Source organism: Mustelus asterias, chromosome 27 (genome assembly GCF_964213995.1).
Source record: "Mustelus asterias chromosome 27, sMusAst1.hap1.1, whole genome shotgun sequence".
Lineage (NCBI taxonomy): Eukaryota > Metazoa > Chordata > Chondrichthyes > Carcharhiniformes > Triakidae > Mustelus > Mustelus asterias.
The window spans coordinates 30,750,642-30,772,670 of NC_135827.1; the positions used below are offsets into that span (position 1 = coordinate 30,750,642).

The following is a 22,029-nucleotide window of genomic DNA, read 5'->3' on the forward strand; positions in this document are numbered from 1 at the left end:
CCTTCCTATATCTCCCACCATCAACCCTATAGTTATGCCCCCTTGTAATAGCTCCATCCACCCGAGGAAATAGTCTTTGAACGTTCACTCTATCTATCCCCTTCATCATTTTATACACCTCTATTAAGTCTCCCCTCAGCCTCCTCCGCTCCAGAGAGAACAGCCCTAGCTCCCTCAACCTTTCCTCATAAGACCTACCCTCCAAACCAGGCAGCATCCTGGTAAATCTCCTCTGCACTCTTTCCAGCGCTTCCACATCCTTCTTATAGTGAGGTGACCAGAACTGCACACAATATTCCAAACGTGGTCTCACCAAGGTCCTGTACAGTTGCAGCATAACCCCACGGCTCTTAAACTCCAACCCCCTGTTAATAAAAGCTAACACACTATAGGCCGCCTTCACAGCTCTATCCACTTGAGTGGCAACCTTTAGAGATCTGTGGATATGGACCCCAAGATCTCTCTGTTCCTCCACAGTCTTCAGAACCCTACCTTTGACCCTGTAATCCGCACTTAAATTAGTCCTACCAAAATGAATCACCTCACATTTATCAGGGTTAAACTTCATTTGCCATTTTTCAGCCCAGCTTTGCATCCTATCTAGGTCTCTTTGCAGCCTACAACAGCCCTCCACCTCATCCACTACTCCACCAATCTTGGTGTCATCAGCAAATTTACTGATCCACCCTTCAGCCCCCTCCTCTAAGTCATTAATAAAAATCACAAATAGCAGGGGACCAAGCACTGATCCCTGTGGCACTCCGCTAGCAACCTGCCTCCAGTCCGAAAATTTTCCATCCACCACCACCCTCTGTCTTCGATCAGATAGCCAGTTACCTATCCAATCGGCCAACTTTCCCTCTATCCCACACCTCCTTACTTTCATCATAAGCCGACCATGGGGGACCTTATCAAACGCCTTACTAAAATCCATGTATATGACATCAACTGCCCTACCTTCATCAACACACTTAGTTACCTCCTCAAAAAATTCTATCAAATTTGTGAGGCATGACTTGCCCTTCACAAATCCGTGCTGACTATCCCGGATTAATCCGCATCTTTCTAATTGGTCGTAAATCCCATCCCGAAGGACCTTTTCCATCAATTTACCAACCACCGAAGTAAGACTAACCGGTCTATAATTACCAGGGTCATTTCTATTCCCTTTCTTAAACAGAGGAACAACATTTGCCATTCTCCAGTCCTCTGGCACCATCCCCGTGGACAGTGAGGACCCAAAGATCAAAGCCAAAGGCTCTGCAATCTCATCCCTTGCCTCCCAAAGAATCCTAGGATATATTTCATCAGGCCCAGGGGACTTATCGACCTTCAGTTTATTCAAAACTGCCAGTACACCCTCCCTCCGAACAACTATTTCCTCCAGCCTATTAGCCTGTAACACCTTCTCTTCCTCAAAAACATGGCCCCTCTCCTTGGTGAACACTGAAGAAAAGTATTCATTCATCACCTCGCCTATCTCTACTGACTCCATACACAAGTTCCCACTACTGTCCTTGACCGGCCCTAACCTCACCCTGGTCATTCTTTTATTCCTCACATAAGAGTAAGAGTGTTCTCCCCATGTCTACGTGGGTTTCCTCCGGGTGCTCCGGTTTCCTCCCACAGTCGAAAGACGTGCTGGTTAGGTGCATTGGCTGTGCTAAATTCTCCCTCAGTGTACCCGAACAGGCACCGGAGTGTGGCGACTTGGGGATTTTCACAGTAACTTCATTGCAGTGTTAACGTAAGCCTACTTGTGACACTAATAAATAAACTTTACTTTCAAGTATGTACAAGTTTCTACAGAGAATTGAGAGATATGGTGAGAAGACGGATTCAAAGCAATAAAGATGGTGAGTATGTTCAGCTGATGGTCATTTCCTCATTAGTTCTATAACTAATTAACATCCTACTGAAGATACAAAGGAACACAAAAAAAATGACCAGAGGCTGCACCGTGGTTAGCACTGCTGCCTCACAGCGCCAGGGATCTGGGTTCGATTCCCGGCTTGGGTCACTGTCTGTGCGGAGTTTGCACGTTCTCCCCGTGTCTGCGTGGGTTTCCTCCGGGCGCTTCGGTTTCCTCCCACAGTCGAAAGATGTGCGGGTTAGGGTGCATTGACCCGGAATGTGGGGACTGGGGGAATTTCACAGTAACTTTGTTGCGGTGTTAATGTAAGCCTTACTTGTGACTAATAAATAAACTTTAACTTTACTTTGTGTAAAATGGAGAGGGGAAACCGACCCAGACCTCTCTTATCCATGTGCTTATGATACCACCACCCACCAACCAACCCCCCACCCCCGAAGCACTCATCACAAATTTCAACGCACTCAATTTCGACAAGGGTAATCGGTATGTTTTGGGCACAACTTTGAGAGCCAGCACTTACACCCTGCTCCACCCAGCCCCACAGAGAAAATTCCAACCCAACAATTATTTTAAAACTAAAAATCAGCGCCTTGTAGCTGCTCATTATAATGATTCATAGAGGAATATGTTCTGGGATCTGTAATTTTAATACGTTCTTTAAGCCCCACGTAAACTGTCCAAACAAGCTCTCATGTTGCTATACATCTTTTTACTGTTATATTAACGCTGACATTTTTATTTGCAGTGCGTTTTGTGAACTAAGCTTCAATTGAAGAAGAAATAATACCTTATAAAACAATTCACAGCAACATTTACAGAAAAAAAATACTTGGCATAATGAAGTAGTGTTTATAATATTCCAAGAACACAATAGCCAGTGGGCTGATAAAAGCAGCCATAAAACTACTTAAATGTTGATTTAAAACAGATAGTCAACTCTTTTACATTCTTACTAGAATCCTACGTGGAAAAGGGGAGAGGATTTTTTATTGCACTATAATAGAATTTTAGTGTGTTATCTAAAGCACAAGTTCCAAACCTAAAAACCATTGGTGTTGAGGTATAAGAGGTGATCAGGTTTCTACACACCCCAGTGTCCCAAGAGTGATCAATTTGGAAACCCCAAGAAATTTAAATATTTTTCAGTTGACAATAAACTGTTGGGGTAGAGTGGCAACTAAAGCAAAGGACAGAGTCAGTGTGAATCTAAACTTTGGTATTTTGTGTCTTTATTTGCCAGGGCTCACAGAATCCCTACAGTGCAGAAGGAGGCCATTCGACCTGTCAAGTCTGCACCAACTCTCTTAAAGAGCATCTTACTGAGTTCCAAACCCTGTAAGCCCACATATTTACCCCATTAATCCCCCTAGCCCAGACATCTTGGGACACTAAGGGGCAATATAGCACAGCCAATCCACCTAACCTGCACATCTTTGGAGTGTGGGAGGAAACCCACGCAGACACGGGGAGAACGTGCAACCTCCACACAGACAGTCACCCGAGGCTGGAATTGAACCTGGATCCCTGGCAGTGTGCGAGACAGCAGTGCTAACCACCGTGCCGCCCATACTGTTGACAATTTTTTCTTTTGCTATGTACGAATAATAAACATTTCCTGCCGTGAACACACAGGTTCCCTTTGGGTTGCTGACACCATTTTCTAAAAGCTGTGACAGGAGAACCTCTGGAGTCCACTCTGTCCCATATGGACGAGTGCCAAGGAAGTTACATTCGCTTTCAATGCATTCTTTTGGAGCGTGTTCCCATTCACAGGAGTCCCTGTAGTGTGTTACAGTCCAAAGGCAGTCCTAAGCAGCATAATGCCTATCGTAAGGGGCGTTGAGGACCCATTCCCCCATTTGCAGGGGGTCCCTTCAACTGCAAAGGGTCACACTCACAAAAGGAATACAGGTGAAATCACTGACTTAAGGAGATGGATCTCAGTACAGCTCTCCTGCCCTCTCTACTTGTGATAGGGTTGGTGTTCAGGCTCCACAGTGGAATGGGGAAATCTGGAAACACATGACTTGGTGTTTACATCTGTGAAACCAGTTCCTTAACCTGATGACACATTTCCAGACCCACATTCTAGTAGGTATATGGGGCCATCAGGGAAAAGAGATCTGTAGCATGGAACGGAGCCAGTGACATTCACCTCCTTCACCTGCCGAGATATAAAAACACCTCAGGCACTCCTGCCAAACAGGTGACAAGATGAGCTAGTTTTAACTGGGATCTCATCATGCCTGAGTCTGTCCAAGCCTTGAGCCAGTGAGGTCTTGGCACCATAAATTGCAGTATATTTTTATATTTGTATATATGGAGAGTACAGTTTGTTATCTCTTTCATTGTTTCCAATCAAACCGGACACAATGGGTGAGATTTTATGGCCTTGCTTGTCCCGAAACCGTAAAATCCCACCCAAGGTCAACTGACCTTTCCATGGTCAGCCCCTCACCTGCTCCAATTCCTGGGGTGGGCGGGACAGCGAAATTCCGACCAGTGTGTTAATTTCAAAACCCAGATTACTGAACACTATGATATGTTGTTCATTTCCGATTTGATCAGGGAAACAGAATCTTAAAGCACAGAAGGAGGCCATTCGGTCCATTGTGCCTCGCTGGCTCTTTGAAAGTGCTGTCCAAATTGTTCCACACCCCCGCTCTTCTCCCCACAGCCCTGCAATTAAACTCACTAGATCAAGTACAAAAAGGCTTCTCTGTCGCTGTGAAAAATTAATTTTTCCGTTCATGCCAACCCACGTCTTTCCCAGACCATGAAGGCATCAAGCCAGCCGGCATGTAGCCTGGTGACACAGCCATTCTGCAAACTACTGGAAGGTGTCAGGAACATGATTCCGGGAAATTCATGTCCCAAATTGATGCAGCGTTGTGAGGAGGGCTATACCTAGCCATTGCTCAGTGCTTCTCACAAGTGTTTGGAGTCAGGAATATAATATGGGCAGAATGGTAGAGGTGCACAACCAACCTAACAGCACCACACATGTTAGGTATTGAAGGTAATGTCAGGGAAATCTGTCAGGAAATGCCAAGAAATTGGAATATTTTTCTGTTGGTAATATTCTTGGCATTTTTTTAAACTGTTGGGGTATGGGAGTGGTAATTAAAGCAAAGGACAGAGTCAGTGTGAATCTAAACTGTGGTTTGATATGGTAATAAGTCTAGCAGGAGTTCAAACAGATATTTACACAAGGTAATTTAGTAAGGATGTTTACAGAACAGGAGCAGATTTGAATGGATTGTCGTGACTGAAAGGAAACAATATCCAAGCTGTGAAAAAGGTGTCCTAGGTGAAGTGTGAATAGAGTGAGTTTACTTTTCTTTTATATTCTAGAAGCTAAAGTAAAGAGATGGAATCAATTAGTTCTGGGAGTGAGAATTTCTAAAAAAGAGACTGGGTGAGACAATGGAGAGATCAAAGGGAAAGAACGTATTTAAGGGGATACTGAAACCTATGAAGGAGCTGTTTTAGGTTTCAGCAGACAGCAGTGATTACTGGTCAAACTCCCAGCCAGAACAAAGTCAGATCTAAAAAAAAACCAACTACTGGTAACCACAGAGGGCACCCCAACAGAAATTAAACACACTGGTCCAAACTCTACCACCACGCCCGCCATGGAATCGGAGCAGGTGAGGGTCCGAAAACGCAAATCACCGTTGATCTTGGGTGGGAATTTCCGGTCTCGCCCGAGCGAAGATGTAAAATCCCGCCCAATGTGTGGCAAAAGTTGCTGGAGTTTTATGGATCTTAAAATCTATAAGGTGTTGCTGAACAGACGGTGATGGTTGGGTCCGAAGGTAGTTAAACTAAGATTGTTTGGAACGGGATTTAAAGTATTGGTACTACGTGAAGCCATTAATTTTTAAGTGTGATTCTATTTTATTTTATTGTTTTTTTTTCCTCTGGTTCTAAGAAACATTTACTTCACTGCAAAATCACCACAAGTGGTTAGGGACTTCATTTCTGGATTTCAAAACCTTTCTTTATGCTACACAAATTGCAAAAAAGTTAAACGCAAGGGAAGTTGCTTCAATAAATAAAAGCAAATTACTGCAGATGCTGGAATCTGAAACCAAAAGAGAAAATGCTGGAAAATCTCAGCAGGTCTGGCAACACCTTTAAGGAGAGAAACAGTGGGCGTCACGGCGGTTAGCACTGCTGCTTCACAGCTCCAGGGTCTCGGGTTCGATTCCCGGCTTGGGTCACTGTCTGTGTAGAGTTTGCACGTTCTCCCCGTGTCTGCGTGGGTTTCCTCCGGGTGCTCCGGTTTCCTCCAACAGTCCAAAGATGTGCAGGTTAGGGTGATTAGCTAAATTGCCCCTTAGTGTCCTGGGATGTGTAGGTTAGAGGGATTAGCGGGGTAAACATGTGGGGTGACAGGGATAGGGCCTGGGTGGGATTGTTGTTGGTGTAGACTCAATGGGCCGAATGGCCTCCTTCTGCGCTGTAGGGTTTCTATGATTCTATGAAAAGGGCTGACATTGAATCCAGTTGACCCTTTGTCAAAGCTTTGAGCTCTTTTCTCCCCTTACAGATGCTGCCAGACCTGCTGAGATTTTCCAGCATTTTCTCTTTTGGGAGCTGTTTCAAGTTTCTCTTCTGGGATTTGAACAGCTTGGCATTTAACATCAGCCGTGCAATAGCCTCGTTTGCGGGGTGGGGGTAATTAGCTGTGGTCCACAAAGGACTATAGGTTAGAGAGATTAGAGAGATTAAATGCTCAAGACAATTAGAGAAATATCTCCTCAGAGGCTGGTGTCCCTTCATTTACAAACTCAATTCCACTCCTCAGAGCACTTTAGGTAGAAAGTCAGAATCCGAAGTTCCAGAGGACCTGACACTCCCATATTTATATACAGGTGAGGCTCCCTGATTGGGCAGGCAATTATTGCCTCAATCAGGAGCTCATACTCCAAGGGGTCAATCTCATGGACCTCACTGAAGTTATTACACTTGGTTTGTTAGCTTGAGAGACACCACTCTGCATATAGTGTTGGACAAGGCAAAAAGGCATTACTCCATGAACTACCACAGCCGGTATGAGAATAGAACTCTCATCATAACTATGCTGAATAACAGTTTGCATTTCTATAGCACTTTTAACATTGTAGAATATCATAAGGCTCTCCACATACGTCCTTGGCACTCGCTCCAGGAACTTTCTGCTCCTCCAATGTCTCAGTTTGTTAGTGCACTGCATTGGATGAAACTGAGCAACAAGGGCGGCACGGTAGCACAGTGGTTAGCACTGCTGCTTCACAGCTCCAGGGTCCCGGGTTCGATTCCCGGCTTGGGTCACTGTCTGTGTGGAGTTTGCACATTCTCCTCGTGTCTGCGTGGGTTTCCTCCGGGTGCTCCGGTTTCCTCCCACAGTCCAAAGATGTGCAGGTTAGGTTGATTGGCCAGGTTAAAAAATTGCCCCTTAGAGTCCTGGGTTGTGTAGGTTAGAGGGATTAGCGGGTAAAATATGTGGGGGTAGGGCCTGGGTGGGATTGTGGTCGGTGCAGACTCGATGGGCCGAATGGCCTCCTTCTGCACTGTAGGGTTTCTATGATTTCTATGATGAAGTTGTTCAGAATAGAATAGTTAATGACACCGGCATCTCCACATCATTAGTTAATGAGGCTGGGGGAAAAGTTGACTTGGACTCCCACTGCTGTCCTGTGGGCATCCCTCAACCGAGTTCACTTTGGGAGATCGAGTGAGGGCGAAAGTGAAGCTCGACTGTAATGCTGTCCATGGACAAACAGTCCAATACTGTTCATCTTCAAGGTGAGGGAATTTTCACAGTACTTGTGACACTAATAAATAAAACTTCAAACTTAAACATGAAGAATGGTCACTTGAATGATGAGAACTGCTTCTCTTGAATAACATTGAACATAAAATCACTGCCTACTCAACAGTAACATTTTTGGAAGGACAGTTTCAACATTCCAGAAATTGGAGGATAAACAACGCAAGGAGATTAAGTTGAGGGAGGTTTGACAGAAGTGTACAACATTATGACAGGTCTTGATAAGGGTAGACAAGGAAAATCTGTTTCCCATTAGCCGATAGTACAAGACTTGGGGAGACAGATTTAAGGACTTGGGCAAGAGATGCAGAGGGAATGTGAGGAAGAGCTTTGTTTTTAAACACAGCGAGTAGTAATTGCCCGAAACTTGCCTCTCACAAGGGTGGTAGAAGCAGAGACGATTTGTGGTTTCAAAAGTAAACTGGATGGACACTTGTAAGGAATAATCTTGTAGGGCTGCAGGGATAGAGCAGGGGAATGTGCCTGACTGGATTTCTCCAGAGAGAGTTGTCGCAGACTCAAATGGGCTGAATGGCCTCAGTCTGTGCCGTGAATGACTCTAAATGATCGGAGGAAGGAACAATGAGAGTTCCAGGGTGGGAGAACCCCGCTCAAATTGATATGTAGACAGGGTCAAGCAAGACAAGTGATAGAGCAGCAGGGCTGAACTTTACCTCTCAGTTCTGGGCTGGAATGAATCATCAAGCCAATTTTCCTCTGGCGGCAGGGCAACTGGATGACACTGCAGTTCTGGAGCAACATGAATAATCTAAGAGAACCCGTGGCAACGGAGCACAGACTGAGTACGCGTTTCAAGCTAAACTCAAATGTTAACAGTATTCACTGGGAGGTACATGAATATGCTACACATTCACGATGCTAAAAATATTTAGACTGCCCTTGACAATAGGCATCAGTGGTCTCTTATTGTCAACGGTGGTTGAGTTAAGACGTCTACCGTTCCACATTTTGCAACAAATGCCACAATCCAACAACCGTCTGATGTGATAATTACCAACATTTGTGGGTGCTGTCAACAATAGCAAAGAAGAAAGAAGAAACTGAAGTGGCAGAGACAGGAACACTCGTTGAAACAGCTAAGAGGATGTCAAATGTGCCCGAGATGGTAGCAGGAAGAGTGGCTGCAGAGTTTGGAGAAAGAGCCATTGACATCACATTGCCCTGTTGATAATTTAAACGTTTGCTGCACAATGAGATAATTCTGGACTGTTTGCTTTTTGATTCACTCTTTCATGAAAAAAGCAAACATTCATAAATACCCCAACACAGGGCACATTGTGTAGGCTTCAATACGCTGATTATTGGCACTCCCCATTGTCTGCAAGAACTTTTATGGGAATTGGGATTCATTTCTGCATCAACCGGTTAGAAGTCAATTAAATGTTTTTGTAGGAACTTTTCAGACAGTATGTTCTGATTCTGATAAAATAAAGTAACTGCTTTCCAAATTATTAGCACGTTTACTATATATACCCCTGACAGACGATGCTTCACTCCAGAGTAGAAATTCATCAAATTGCTTCACTCCTCCCAAACCAGCATCGCTACCAAAAGCGACAGCAGCCAAACTGCTGCCCGTCTCTCTACTTCAAAGCCCCAATTCCTTACAGGCCCAAAGTGGAGCCTCAAAAACAGCCCCCCCCCCCAACCAATACGATGGAAAAAGCAGCATTCCCTCACTAGTGTGTTGTACAAATCGGATTAGACCATGTCCTGGGGTGGGGCTTAAAAGTCCATAACCATGCGTGGTACCGACTGAATGGCCCAAGCGGTGAAGGTCGAGGATTTCCTCCGGTGAGCTCCAAAAAATATATTACCGGAGTTTGCAGTGATAAACATGGGTGACCTACTGGCACTGCCAGATAAACACCCGAATGTCCATCCTTATATAAAAAGGAGACATGTTTGGTGAGATCACATGAATCGGTTAAATTTTATTCTGCAAATCCCACTTGCATAGATATGAAAATCACGTCCCAATATTTTCCAGTGGCAGTCAAACACCAATAGCACTTGAACATAAAAGCCCCTTAAGTGGCAACAAAAAATACTGGCAGCAGGTGGCCTTCTGGCTGAAGCATTAATAAGCAGCAGTGTGGAGTGATACTATTCCTCTACGACTAACTGATCTCAGCTTGAAGGAGGCCTCTCGACAGGAGAACGGGTCTTTTTCAAAAGTCTCTGATCAGGCAGTTGAAGAGTGAGTGATAGCAGGCAAAACAGGAAATGATACCCTTTCAGTAAATGAAGCTACATACCGCACAGGGTTCATTACACAACCCTGTTGTTACGTGTAATCTTGTGATCTGGCGGCTCCACATCACAATCCAATTTGCTTAACAAATCAGTGCAAAGTGGAGGAACATAATGCAGGGCCGTCTCTGAAGCTTGACGGCGACAAACTGTAGTGGCAATCCCACCTCAAAGCTCTGGATTGTTGTACTCTTACAACCTGGGCAGCACCCCAGGTGGCACGGTAGCACAGTGGTTAGCACTGCTGCTTCACAGCTCCAGGGTCCCGAGTTCGATTCCCGGCTTGGGTCACTGTCTGTGTGGAGTTTGCACATTCTCCTCGTGTTTGCGTGGGTTTCCTCCGGGTGCTCCGGTTTCCTCCCACAGTCCAAAGATGTGCGGGTTAGGTTGATTGGCCAGGTTAAAATTGCCCCTGAGATGCGTAGGTTAGAGGGATTAGCGGGTAAATATGTGGGGGTAGGGCCTGGGTGGGATTGTGGTCGGTGCAGACTCGATGGGCCGAATGGCCTCCTTCTGCACTGTAGGGTTTCTATGATTTCTTCACCGTGGTTAGCACTGCTGCCTCACAGCACCATGGGGACCCAGGTACAATTTCCGGCTTGGGTCACTGTCCGTGTGGAGTTTGTACCTTCTCCCCATGTCTGCGTGGCTTTCCTCCGGGTGCCCCGGTTTCCTCTCTCTGTCCAAAGATGTGCGGGTTAGGTGGATTGGCCTCACCAAATTCTCCCTCAGTGTACCCGAACAGGCGCCGGAGTGTGGCGACTTGGGGATTTTCACAGTAACTTCATTGCAGTGTTAATGCAAGCCTACTTGTGACTGTCTGTGTGGAGTCTGCATGTTCTCCCCATGTCTGCGTGGGTTTCCTCCCATAGTCCGAAAGATGTGCTGGTTAGATGCATTGGACATGCTAAGTTCTCCCTCAGTGTACCCAAAGAGGCGACTGGGGGGAATTTTCACAACAATTTTATTGCAGTGTTAATGTAAGCCTACTTGTGACACTAATAAATAAACTTAATCTGCTTTGCCGCAAAAGCAGATGGCAGAGGCTCCCTGAAGATTTAAGTGGTGCGTTTCTCACTGTTCCATGGAATAGGAAGGAATGAGTCTCCATTTAGAAGAGGGGCGATTAATAAGCCAGAGTTTTGACCAAGTCAACTGACTCTGTCACAACCCCTCCATACACGTTGAGCAAAGCATTACAAGAATGTGTGGGGGCATTCGCCCACAAATGGCCTCCTTATGCTCAACCCCAGCATCTTTATAAATACACAAGTTGGTGGATTTATACGAAGGGAATGAGTGTCACATCAGCAATAAGTTGCTTGCTGTCATTTAACGAGCTACAGAAGAGATTTTTTTTAAAAGGACAGCAGGGGGTTCTAATTGGCAGCTCAATCTCAAGGCAAACGGGCACATTTATTTTGATTATGGTCTATCACAGTCAATCTGTCAGCTCCTGAAGTGTAAAAACTACACCTACCGCCCCACTGCAATGTGCCTGTCGCAATCTGCACATGCACACCCAGGAGCGGTCTCTGGACAATGATCACAACCAATTACTGCCCCCCCCCGCCCCGTTAGCCAAGACACCACTCAATTCCTTTCCCTCTTAAGCAGAAAGACGTTAATCTATGTGCATAAAAGGGTATTTAGTACTATTTTCAAGAGGGGAGTAGTATCAAGCAACAGGCAAAGCAGAGAAAAGTCTACATTTAAGAACATAAGAACTAGGAGCAAGAGTAAGCAATTCAGCCCCCCCCCCCCCCCCCCCACTCCTTTCTAGGTGTAACACCAAAGAGGCTAGATTCCTTTTACGGGGCCAGGCTTTCTGCTCTTGCCTTCACCCGAATAATGTGGCCGCTGCTGCCCTTGGCCTGTGGCTCATGTCCTCTTCCCAACATAGCCCAGTCCATCACGCAAACCAGCCTCCCATCCATTGACTCTGTCTAAACTTCCTGCTGCCTCGGGGAAAAGCAGCCAGCATAATCAAGGACCCCACGCATCCCAGACATTCTCTCTTCCACCTTCTCCCATTGGGAAAAAGATACAAAAGCAGAGAGTGGTTGGGGTGTGGAATGGACTGCCTGCAGTGATAGTGGAGTCAGACACTTTAGGAACATTTAAGCGGTTATTGGATAGGCACATGGAGCACACCAGGATGATAGGGAGTGGGATAGCTTGATCTTGGTTTCAGATAAAGCTCGGCACAACATCGTGGGCCGAAGGGCCTGTTCTGTGCTGTACTGTTCTATGTTCTATGTTCTAAAAGTCTGAGGTCACGTACCAACCGACTCAAGAACAGCTTCTTCCCTGCTGCCATCAGACTTTTGAATGGACCTACCATAGAACCATATTATTAAGCTGATCTTTTTCTACACCCTAGCTATGACTGTAACACTACATTCTGCATCCTCTCTTTTCTTTCTCCCCTAACGGTACGCTTTGTCTGTATAGCGCGCAAGAAACAATACTTTTCACTGTATCCCAATACATGTGACAATAATTAATCAAATCAGAAATATTGACCAAGGCTGCCTGATGTTGCAGTGGCAAGCGAGGGTGCGCACTTAACACTTGGCTGTGGTACAATAGTAAGGACTGGCCATCAAAACGTGCAGGCCTCCCACTGACACAAACCAGATAACCATTTTAATAGTTAAAATTTACTTCCATGCACTTCGACTGTGTCATGGGCGGTTGCGTCAGAGATGTAATGATGTAACACTAATACAAGTATGGGGGTCACGGTGGCACAATGGTTAACACTGCTGCTTCTCAGCCCACCAGGGACCTGGATTCGATTCTCAGTTTGTGTCACTGTCTGTGTGGAGTTGGCAAGTTCTCTGCCTGTCTGCGTGGGCTTCTTCCGGGTGCTCCGGTTTCCTCCCACTGTCCAAAGATGTGCGGGTTAGGTGGATTGGCCATGCAAAATTGCCCCTTAGTGTCAGGGGGGCCAGCTAGGGTAAATGCATGGGATTATGGGGATGGGGGATTGTGGTTGGTGCAGACTCGATGAGCCGAATGGCCTTCTTCTAGAACATAGAACATAGAAAAGCTACAGCACAAACAGGCCCTTCGGCCCACAAGTTGCTTACCTTCTAGGCTCATCTATAACCCTCTATCTTACTAACCTCCATGAACCTATCCAAAAGTCTCTTAAAAGACTCAATCGAATCCGTTTCCACCACCACTACCGGCAGCCGATTCCATGCACCCACCACCCTCTGAGTGAAAAACTTACCCCTAACATCTCCTCTATACCTACTCCCCAGCACCCTAAACCTGTGACCTTTCGTGACAACCATTTCAGCCCTGGGTAAAAGCCTCTGGGAATCCACTCTATCAATATCTCTCAACATCTTATACACCTCTATCAGGTCACCTCTCCTCCTTCGCCTCTCCAAGGAGAATAGACCTAGCTCTCTCAACCTATCCTCATGAGGCATACCACTTAATCCCAGCAACATCCTCGTAAATCTCCTCTGCACCTGTTCTATGGCTTCCACATCCTTTCTGTAATGAGGTGACCAGAACTGGGCACAGTACTCCAGGTGGGGTCTGACCAGGGTCCTATACAGCTGCAGCATTATCTCCCGATTTCTAAACTCAATTCCTCTATTGATGAAGGCCAGTATTCCATACGCCTTCTTAACCACAGCCTCTTCCTGCGATGCCGCTTTGAACGTTCTATGAACCCGGACCCCAAGATCCCTCTGTTCTTCCACACTGCCAAGCGTCTTACCCTTAATATTATATTCTTCCATCCTATTCGACCTGCCAAAATGAACCACCACACTTGTCTGGGTTGAAGTCCATCTGCCACTTCTCCGCCCAGTCTTGCATCTTATCTATGTCTCATTGCAACTGCTGACATCCTTCTACACTATCCACAACACCTCCAACCTTTGTGTCATCAGCAAACTTGCCAACCTATCCTTCCACTTCCTCATCCAGGTCATTTATAAAGATCACAAAGAGCAAGGGTCCCAGAACAGATCCCTGGGGCACCCCACTGGTGACCGACCTCCACTCTGAAAAAGACCCATCTACAACCACTCTTTGCCTTCTGTGGGCAAGCCAGTTCTGAATCCACAAAGCAATGTCCCCTTGTATCCCATGCCCCTTCACTTTCTCCATAAGCCTTGCTTATGGGCACCTTATCAAACGCCTTACTGAAATCCATATAAACCACATCTACCGCTCTTCCCCCATCTAAGTGTCTAGTCACATCTTCAAAAAACTCAATCAGACTCGTAAAGCATGATCTGCCTCGGACAAAGCCGTGCTGGCTACTTCTGATCATACTATTCCTTTCCAAATGTTCATAAATCCTGCCTCTCAGGATCTTCTCCATCAACTTACCTACCACTGAGGTTAGACTCACCGGTTTATAATTTCCTGGGCTATCTCTTCTCCCTTTCTTGAATCACGGAACCACATCCGCCATCCTCCAATCCTCCGGAACCTCTCCCGTCTCCATTGACGACGCAAAGATCATAGCCAGAGGATCAGCAATCTCTTCCCTCGCCTCCCACAGTAACCTGGGGTACATCCCATCCAGTCCCGGCGATTTATCTAACTTGATGCTTTTCAACAGCCCCAACACATCCTCTTTCCTAATGTCCACATGCTCAATCTTCTCAGTCCACTGCAAATCTGCATTGCAACTACCAAGATCCTTTTCCACTGTGAATACTGAAGCAAAGTATTCACTGAGTACCTCTGCTATTTCAACCGGTTCAATAGAGACTTTCCTACTGTCACATTCTGCACTGCAGGATTCTATGATTCTTACAGGCCTCAAGCAAAAAACACAGGACCAGCACAAGGTCAAAGAGAAGGATTTCATGTGGATTCAGTTTAAATAAAGTGTTGCTCTGGGACTTATCACAATCCAGCCTTCGAGACAGATCTTTAGTGCATAAACTAATGTCTTAATAATACAAAATTTCCAGCTTTTCAGTAAAGCATTTTTAAAAAATTATGGTTGAAAATTAAACATTTTATTTAAGAAGCCTGAAACACAAGATGATTGGGCCCTTTGCACCTTCTCTCCTTGACACACTTAAACTCCTGACGGAGAACAAACTTGAATTTACATGATGTCTTGTCATGTCTTCTGGGCATCTCCGTGTCCTTCACAAACTGTGCAGTTGTCGCTGTTATGTGGGCACACACAGCAGCCATTTTTGCACTTAGGTGTCTTACTAAAAGTCAGTCAGTTGAATGACTAGAAACAGTGTTGTTGGCAGCAACTGATGGAGGAAGTGGCACGGTACACTGGTAGGACTCTGTCCTTCTTCAAACAATGAGGCGGGATCTTTAGTGACAACCTGACAGGGAACTTTCTTGGCACCCCTGTCTGAAAACCAGCACCTCTGACAATGCAGCATTTCTTCGGTACAACAAAGCGTTGGCCTGAACTACGTTTCCCAAGACCTACAGTGAGGTTTGAACCCATGACCTTCTGACTCAACACAGTGAAGGGAGCTGACAACTGAACCAAAGTGACACTTAAAGAGGCTAATAACCACAGGTTAAACCTCCAGAAACAAAAGACACTGGAACTATTCCCTGACTACTGTGAATGGAAGTTCTGGTATGATCACAACATCACAACTTGCTTTGCTGGGCATCTCATCATTTTCCAACTACTCCTGATATTTCTGATACACGGTAAGAAGTCTCACAACACCAGGTTAAAGTTGGACTTTAACCTGGTGTTGTGAGACTTCTTACCGTGTTCACCCCAGTCCAACGCCGGCTTCTCCACATCATTTCTGATACCAAGCAGGATGCCTCTTCAGGCCATTAAACAAAATGTTTCTCAAAGTAAGGACTGCCGCTTCTAATTTCGTGAACTTGTTTCAAGCTAAACATCTGTGCCAGGTGTTTTCATGCTCACGGAGCAGTGCGGATTTGTTCGACAGATGTGGCAGGCAGACGGTGCTGGAAATTGATAACAAAAAACCAGGGTGAAAAAACACTTACCGAAGATCTCTCCATTTTTGGCATACTCAGTCACAAGATACAGCATGTTTTGGGTCTCCATCACCTGTTAGCACAAGAGAGGCAGGAAGTCATATATAACAGTCACAACACATCTCGAAACTATTGAGATTCTTACAAAAGACATCTATTGGTGTTGGGGACCTGAACAATCCTGGAAATACACAATACGCAAAACACTGAAATCAAGGGTTTATCACTTAGACCTTCAATCTTTATCCCACAAAAATGTTTTGTTTAAGAGCCAACAGCAATAGTTATGAGATTATCCTGCAACACTTAAAGTTTATTTATTAGTCATAAGTAAGGCTTACATTAACACTACAAATGAAGTTACTGTGAAATTCCCCTAGTCGCCACACTCCAGCGCCTGTTCGGGTCAATGCGCCTAAGCAGCACGTCTTTCAGACAGTGGGAGGAAACCGGAGCACCTGGAGGAAACCCATGCAGATACGGGGAGAATGTGCAAACTCCACACAGACAGTGACCCGAGGCTGGAATTGGACCTGGGTCCCTGGTGCTGTGAGGCAGCAGTGCTAACCACCGTGCCACCGTGCCATCCACGAGGGAGGCTTTGACGGAGGAAAGCACAAAACTATGATTCAGCCCATTTTTTCATTTGGAGGTTCAGGCTCCACATTGAACTCCTAATGTTGCCACTACTCAGAAAATTCTGTTCAACTTTTATTGGTTTTTGCGCTACACTGGGCAATTTTTACACTTTGTTGGCGAGGCCCTTTCAGTGCGGAATGAGGGACGCAAACTATCAGTCCAAGTTCCAAACTCCATCCGCTACTTGAACCTCCCATATTATTCAACCCTGATGCAGCAAGGTGAAAGACTCGGTTTTGAACTCGAGCCAAGTGTCCCCCGTCATCTTAAAAAATAAGTCATTCATAATCAGCACGCCTCGGGATATCCCCTGCAATGTGATGAATCATTCAGGTCAGCAGCCGACTTTCAGTCATTTGGAAACCAGCCAACAGGAATGCGTGAAGGAGTCCTGCGATATTGACATAAGGTGGCGTACACAATGGTGACAGGTTTGAGATGGGGACGTTATAGGCCGCGTCACAATAAAATGCTGCTTCCTCACAAAAGGTAGGAAGCAGCTCTTCCATCAGGATTGCAAGCTCACAACCCACACTCAAGATGAATCATAGAAACATAGAAGATAGGAGCAGGAGGAGGCGATTTGGCCCTTCGAGCCTGTTCCGCCATTCATCACGATCATGGCTGATTATCCAAATCAATAGCCTAATCCTATGCTTTCTCCCCATAACCTTTGATCCCATTCGCCCCAAGTGCAATATCAAGCCGCCTCTTGAATACATTCAATGTTTTGGCATCAAACTACTTCCTGTGGTAATAAATTCCACAAGCTCACCACTCTTTGGGTGAAGAAATGTCTTCTCATCTCCGTCCTAAATGGTCTACCCCAAATTCTCAGACTGTGACCCCTGGTTCTGGACTCCCCCACCATTGGGAACATCCTCCCTGCATCTACCTTGTCTAGTCCTATTAGAATTTTATAAGTCTCTATGCAATCCTCCCTCATTCTTCTGTACGAGGATCAGTTAGTGCATGCTGAGCTTGGGACAGCGCATTCTCTAACTGATTCTCCCGCTCCGTCAGACAATGAGAAAGCAGGACTTCAAATCCTTTCATATTGCTGCCGCTCTCTTTATCCAGGCTGATATGGCCTTTCATGTTAAACCCTCAATTAAACCTGTACACCATGTGTACATCTTCCAATATCCTATTGCAGGACCAATATCCATCAGGCCAAACGGCACAGTCCTGGCGCAGCACCTCTTGGAGTGCCCAACCCACAAGCTGTGAAATTCTACATCACAACATGGAGGCAGTAACACTCAACTTCTGCAGGGTCAGAAAACTGGCAGTGATGGAGCAGCCACCCATTCAACACCTTGCTCCAATTATCCCATCTGCTGAAATCGACGTGAAGCAAAATCCATCCTAGTGTACAACAGGTGACTGATCCACCACCTTCTGTTTTAATTCAGTAACACCCACCACCAGTTAAAGACATGCGACTGGGATGGTGAAAGCGATGGTGCAGTATGACACACTGATCTTTCGTCATGCCAAATGACATCTGGATTAACAGAGTGAACATTCTCTTCGCTGCTTCCATGTGGTCCAATGTGAATAGGACCTTTTGAACCCTAAATTATGTATGGAAAACTATATTCCCCACAACCCCTTCACTATTCAACACTTTTTGGGAATGTTACCCAGACAAAGCCAAAGGATAGTTAGAGTGAGAAATAGAAAGAATGGGTCAACAAGGAGTGAACATCTGGGTTCGAGGGTGGAGCAGCATAGGGACAGCATTGATCTGCACCTAGCTGCACTAGAGCGCTTGGTACGGCGTACCTAAAATAGGAAATGTTCCATTCTTAAGCACCAGCATCACTGAGCTTGCCAAGTATAAATAAATACCTGTCGGTATTTTTAAGTAGCGAAAATAATTATTTCACATCTTCAGGCACTTAAAAAAGATCCACAGTTACACTCTAATTCCACACAGTTACAGCACGTGATGTTAAAACCTGTTGGACTTTAACCTGGTGTTGTTAAACTTCTTACTGTGTTTACCCCAGTCCAACGCCGGCATCTCCACATTATAAACCTGGCCATACTTGACCATTGCACAGAGATTGCCAACCGCAGACCTGGGGTAGGAATTTTCCTCTCCCGCCCACCACGGGAATCGTAGTGGGCGGGACAGAAAATTTGGCGGACCACGAAAAGGTCCGTTGACCTCGGGCGGGAATTTCTGGTCTTGGGACGAGTGCGGCTAGTAAATCCTGCCCCTAATTTCCAGGATATTACCTTGAACAACCTGGGGAAAAAATAACCGAGGATTTTTTTTTAAAGAAGAGGATACTTTCCTTTAAACAATTTTATGAATTAGTTATAAAAAAGTTGGCGATAAGAAAAAATATTATTTGATTGACAACCGATTATTTCCAATTGGCATAGGATAGCAATGAGTCACAAATTTGGATGTGTTGGTTGACACTGGTAGCAGTGAGAGGGAATGTTCAGTAGAAGGCAAGTGATGGGAGCTCAAGTTCCACATCAAACCAGAGTTAGCTACCGTGCCCTTGCTTGTTTCAGCCAAAATCAAGAACAATGGGGACTGCAGGTTGTCAACCTGAAGAGGGGACAAATTGAAGGGAAAGGGAAGGGATGTAGCAAGAGCAGCCAAGGGAAGAAGCAGATCTTCTCACCCTTGGACGGACAGCGGCCCGAGAAGATCACAGTGAGAAGGAAAGACGACGACAGATTTATTCATTTCTCCTCCCAACCCAAATTTTTTTTTAAAAGTTCTTCTCCAGCTTGGTTTCCCCCAAACCCCAGAAAATGCCCTCTCTCACAAGACAAAGACAAGGTTGTCTGAAGTTAGCCCATGAAGCGACAGCCAAATTTTCACTACACCCAATCTTCTTGCCCCCTGAGCAATCATTCAGACTCTTTTTGGAGATCCATTGCCCTGTGTCGGTGCCTTCTACTTGGTTTGAGATTAAACATCTTGGCCAATGGAAAATAAAAGCTAACAGTACATAACAGGCTGCTGCTCCACTATGAATCCATGTCACGCTGCTGCCAAGTCCAATTCCGCCCAACAAACGTCTAAATCGAGTTATTAAAAGATCCACAACAAGAGTTTTTAAGTGTTTGGCACAGAGTCAAGTCTTTGTTGTATCCTAAACAGCCAGAATGTGGGAGTGGGGAAATGTTTATTCATGACAATGACAGCTGGGCAGTCAGAAAAACTGGTTGGTACCATGACTGGCAAGCAGCATGAAACAGTATCACATTGCCAGCCACGTAAACTAAAATCACACAACATTACAGCACAGGAGGCGGCCATTCAGCCCATCAAGCCTCTTTTAAAGAGCTACACAATTAGTGGAACGAGGCGACTTCTTGCAAGATGTGCCCAGCACACCTTCGAATTCTATCTTTTACACTCGTTCTATGCTTCTAAAACTTCATTCTAACTCTTTTAAACTCTCTAACAATGATGTTTCTCTACACCCTGCTATGACTGTTAAGACTACATTCTGCCCTCTCTCCTTTCCTTCTCTATGAACGGTATGCTTTGTCTGTATAGCACGCAAGAAACAATACTTTTCACTGTATACTAATACACATGACAATATTTATCAAATATCAAATCTTACTCTTGGTACTGCCATCACGACATCACCTACCCAAGAACTGTAATGCTGTTTTTCTCCGCTTTATAAATATCCAATTACCTTTCTGTATCTGCTTCCATCACCCTTTCAGGCAGTGCATTCCAGATCATTGCAGCATGCCGTGTGATCCCCTTGAGTTCTTTTACCAATTTATCTTAAATCTGTGTCCTGTTGTCACTCTGCCAGCGGGTTCAACATTTTTTATAAATACATCCCCTCTCTCTGTTAAATCTTCACTTACCTTTCCCACTCCAAGGAGAACAATTCTCCACCTCCTTCATCCCCAGTATCATTTTGAAAAATCTCCTCCACCCCCCTCCAAAGTCTTGATATTCTTCCCAAAGTGTGGCATCCAAAATTGGATGCAATATTCTAGCGAGTGCTGAATCAGTATTTTGTAAAGAGTAACCTCCTTGCTTTTGTACCCTGTGCCTCGATTCATATAGATCCGGTTTGTTTTTAAGAATAGCTGTTATCAACAGGTCTTGCCACCTACAACAATTGGTCCATGCGACTATATGCATAGACAGAGATAGATAGGTTCTTGATTAATATGGGGATCAGGGGTTATGGCGAAATGGCAGGAGAATGGGGATGAGAAAAAAGATCAGCCATGATTGAGTGGCAGAGCAAACTCGATGGGCTGAGTGGCCTAATTCTGCTCCGATGTCCTGCAATCCCCGCCTCCCCCCCAACTTTAAAATTAAACCATTTAGTTTCAATTGTCTCTCCTCACTTTTCCCACCAAAAATGCATCAGGTCACACTTTTCTACATTAAATTTTACCCGTCACTTTCTACCTATTTCACTAGTTTGTGTACTATCATTCACCCGGTTTACTACATTTCCAAATGTCATGCCAACTGCAAACTACACTCAAGCCCATGTTACTAATATCTATCAAAAGAAATGCAGCGGTCCGAATGTCAATCCCTAGGCAACACCACCAGATAGTTCCTTCCAGTCTGAAGAACAAGCATTTTCACCACTGCTCTCTGCCTTTTAGCAAATTTCTTAACTACACTACCACTTTGTTTTAATTCTGTGCTTTGGTTTTGCTCACAAGTCTATTATGTGGCCTGTCATAGACTAAACCATCAGAAACAAGCAGTTCACTCCCACTTCCAGGGCGACTGAGTCAGCACTAGTCACTAAACACAGACATAAATAACATATAAATTTAAACACATGTTACGTTTGTTGGAGGCTACAAAGAATGTGAACGTCAGCTTAAAATATATTTTGTTTTTTCTGTCTGGATGTGAATCACTTCATTTTACCCCCAGCTCCTCCTCCAGCTTGCAATGTTCACACTCCGTCAGGGACCTCCAGTGATACCCTATTCTCAACGCTGGCTTGTTGTCTAATAGTTACTCGAACTTAGGCAATATCAGTCTGGTGGAGATGGCTCTGCAGCAAAGCCAGGAAGACGATGGTGCTCTTGGTTTGCTCCGTACATTCCTACCGTCCTTTCCAGCTGAGCAACGCTGGGCAGTGATCGGGAACGAGGGCCTTGGATACCTTGTCAACTGTTCCACCTCACGCCAGCTAATTTCAGATGCAGTGAAGGTCAAGCCTGGGGTACATATCACAACTAATGTCCTTTAGGAAAGGAAATCTGCCATCCTTACCTGACTCCAGAGCCACAGCAATGTGGTTGACTCTCAACTGCCCTTGGGCAACTGGGGATGGGCAATAAATGCTGGTCAGCCAGTGACACCCATGTCCCACGACTGAATTTTTATAAAAGGCCAATGTGTAATGATGTTATTCAGGTGGTTACGACATGCTCCATAGTCACCAACCTCCCTATCGTT

At 45.2% G+C, this 22,029-nt stretch overlaps 1 protein-coding gene across 1 annotated transcript in view; it reads right to left on the reverse strand.

Moving 5' to 3' along the window:
* Positions 1-22,029, reverse strand: part of sik2a (salt-inducible kinase 2a) — a 170,613-nt gene that overhangs the window by 94,116 nt on the left and 54,468 nt on the right. The window contains exon 3 of the mRNA XM_078198965.1: positions 15,960-16,023. Within this exon, the coding sequence (XP_078055091.1) occupies positions 15,960-16,023 (64 nt within the window). The remainder of the gene's footprint in view (positions 1-15,959; positions 16,024-22,029) is intronic.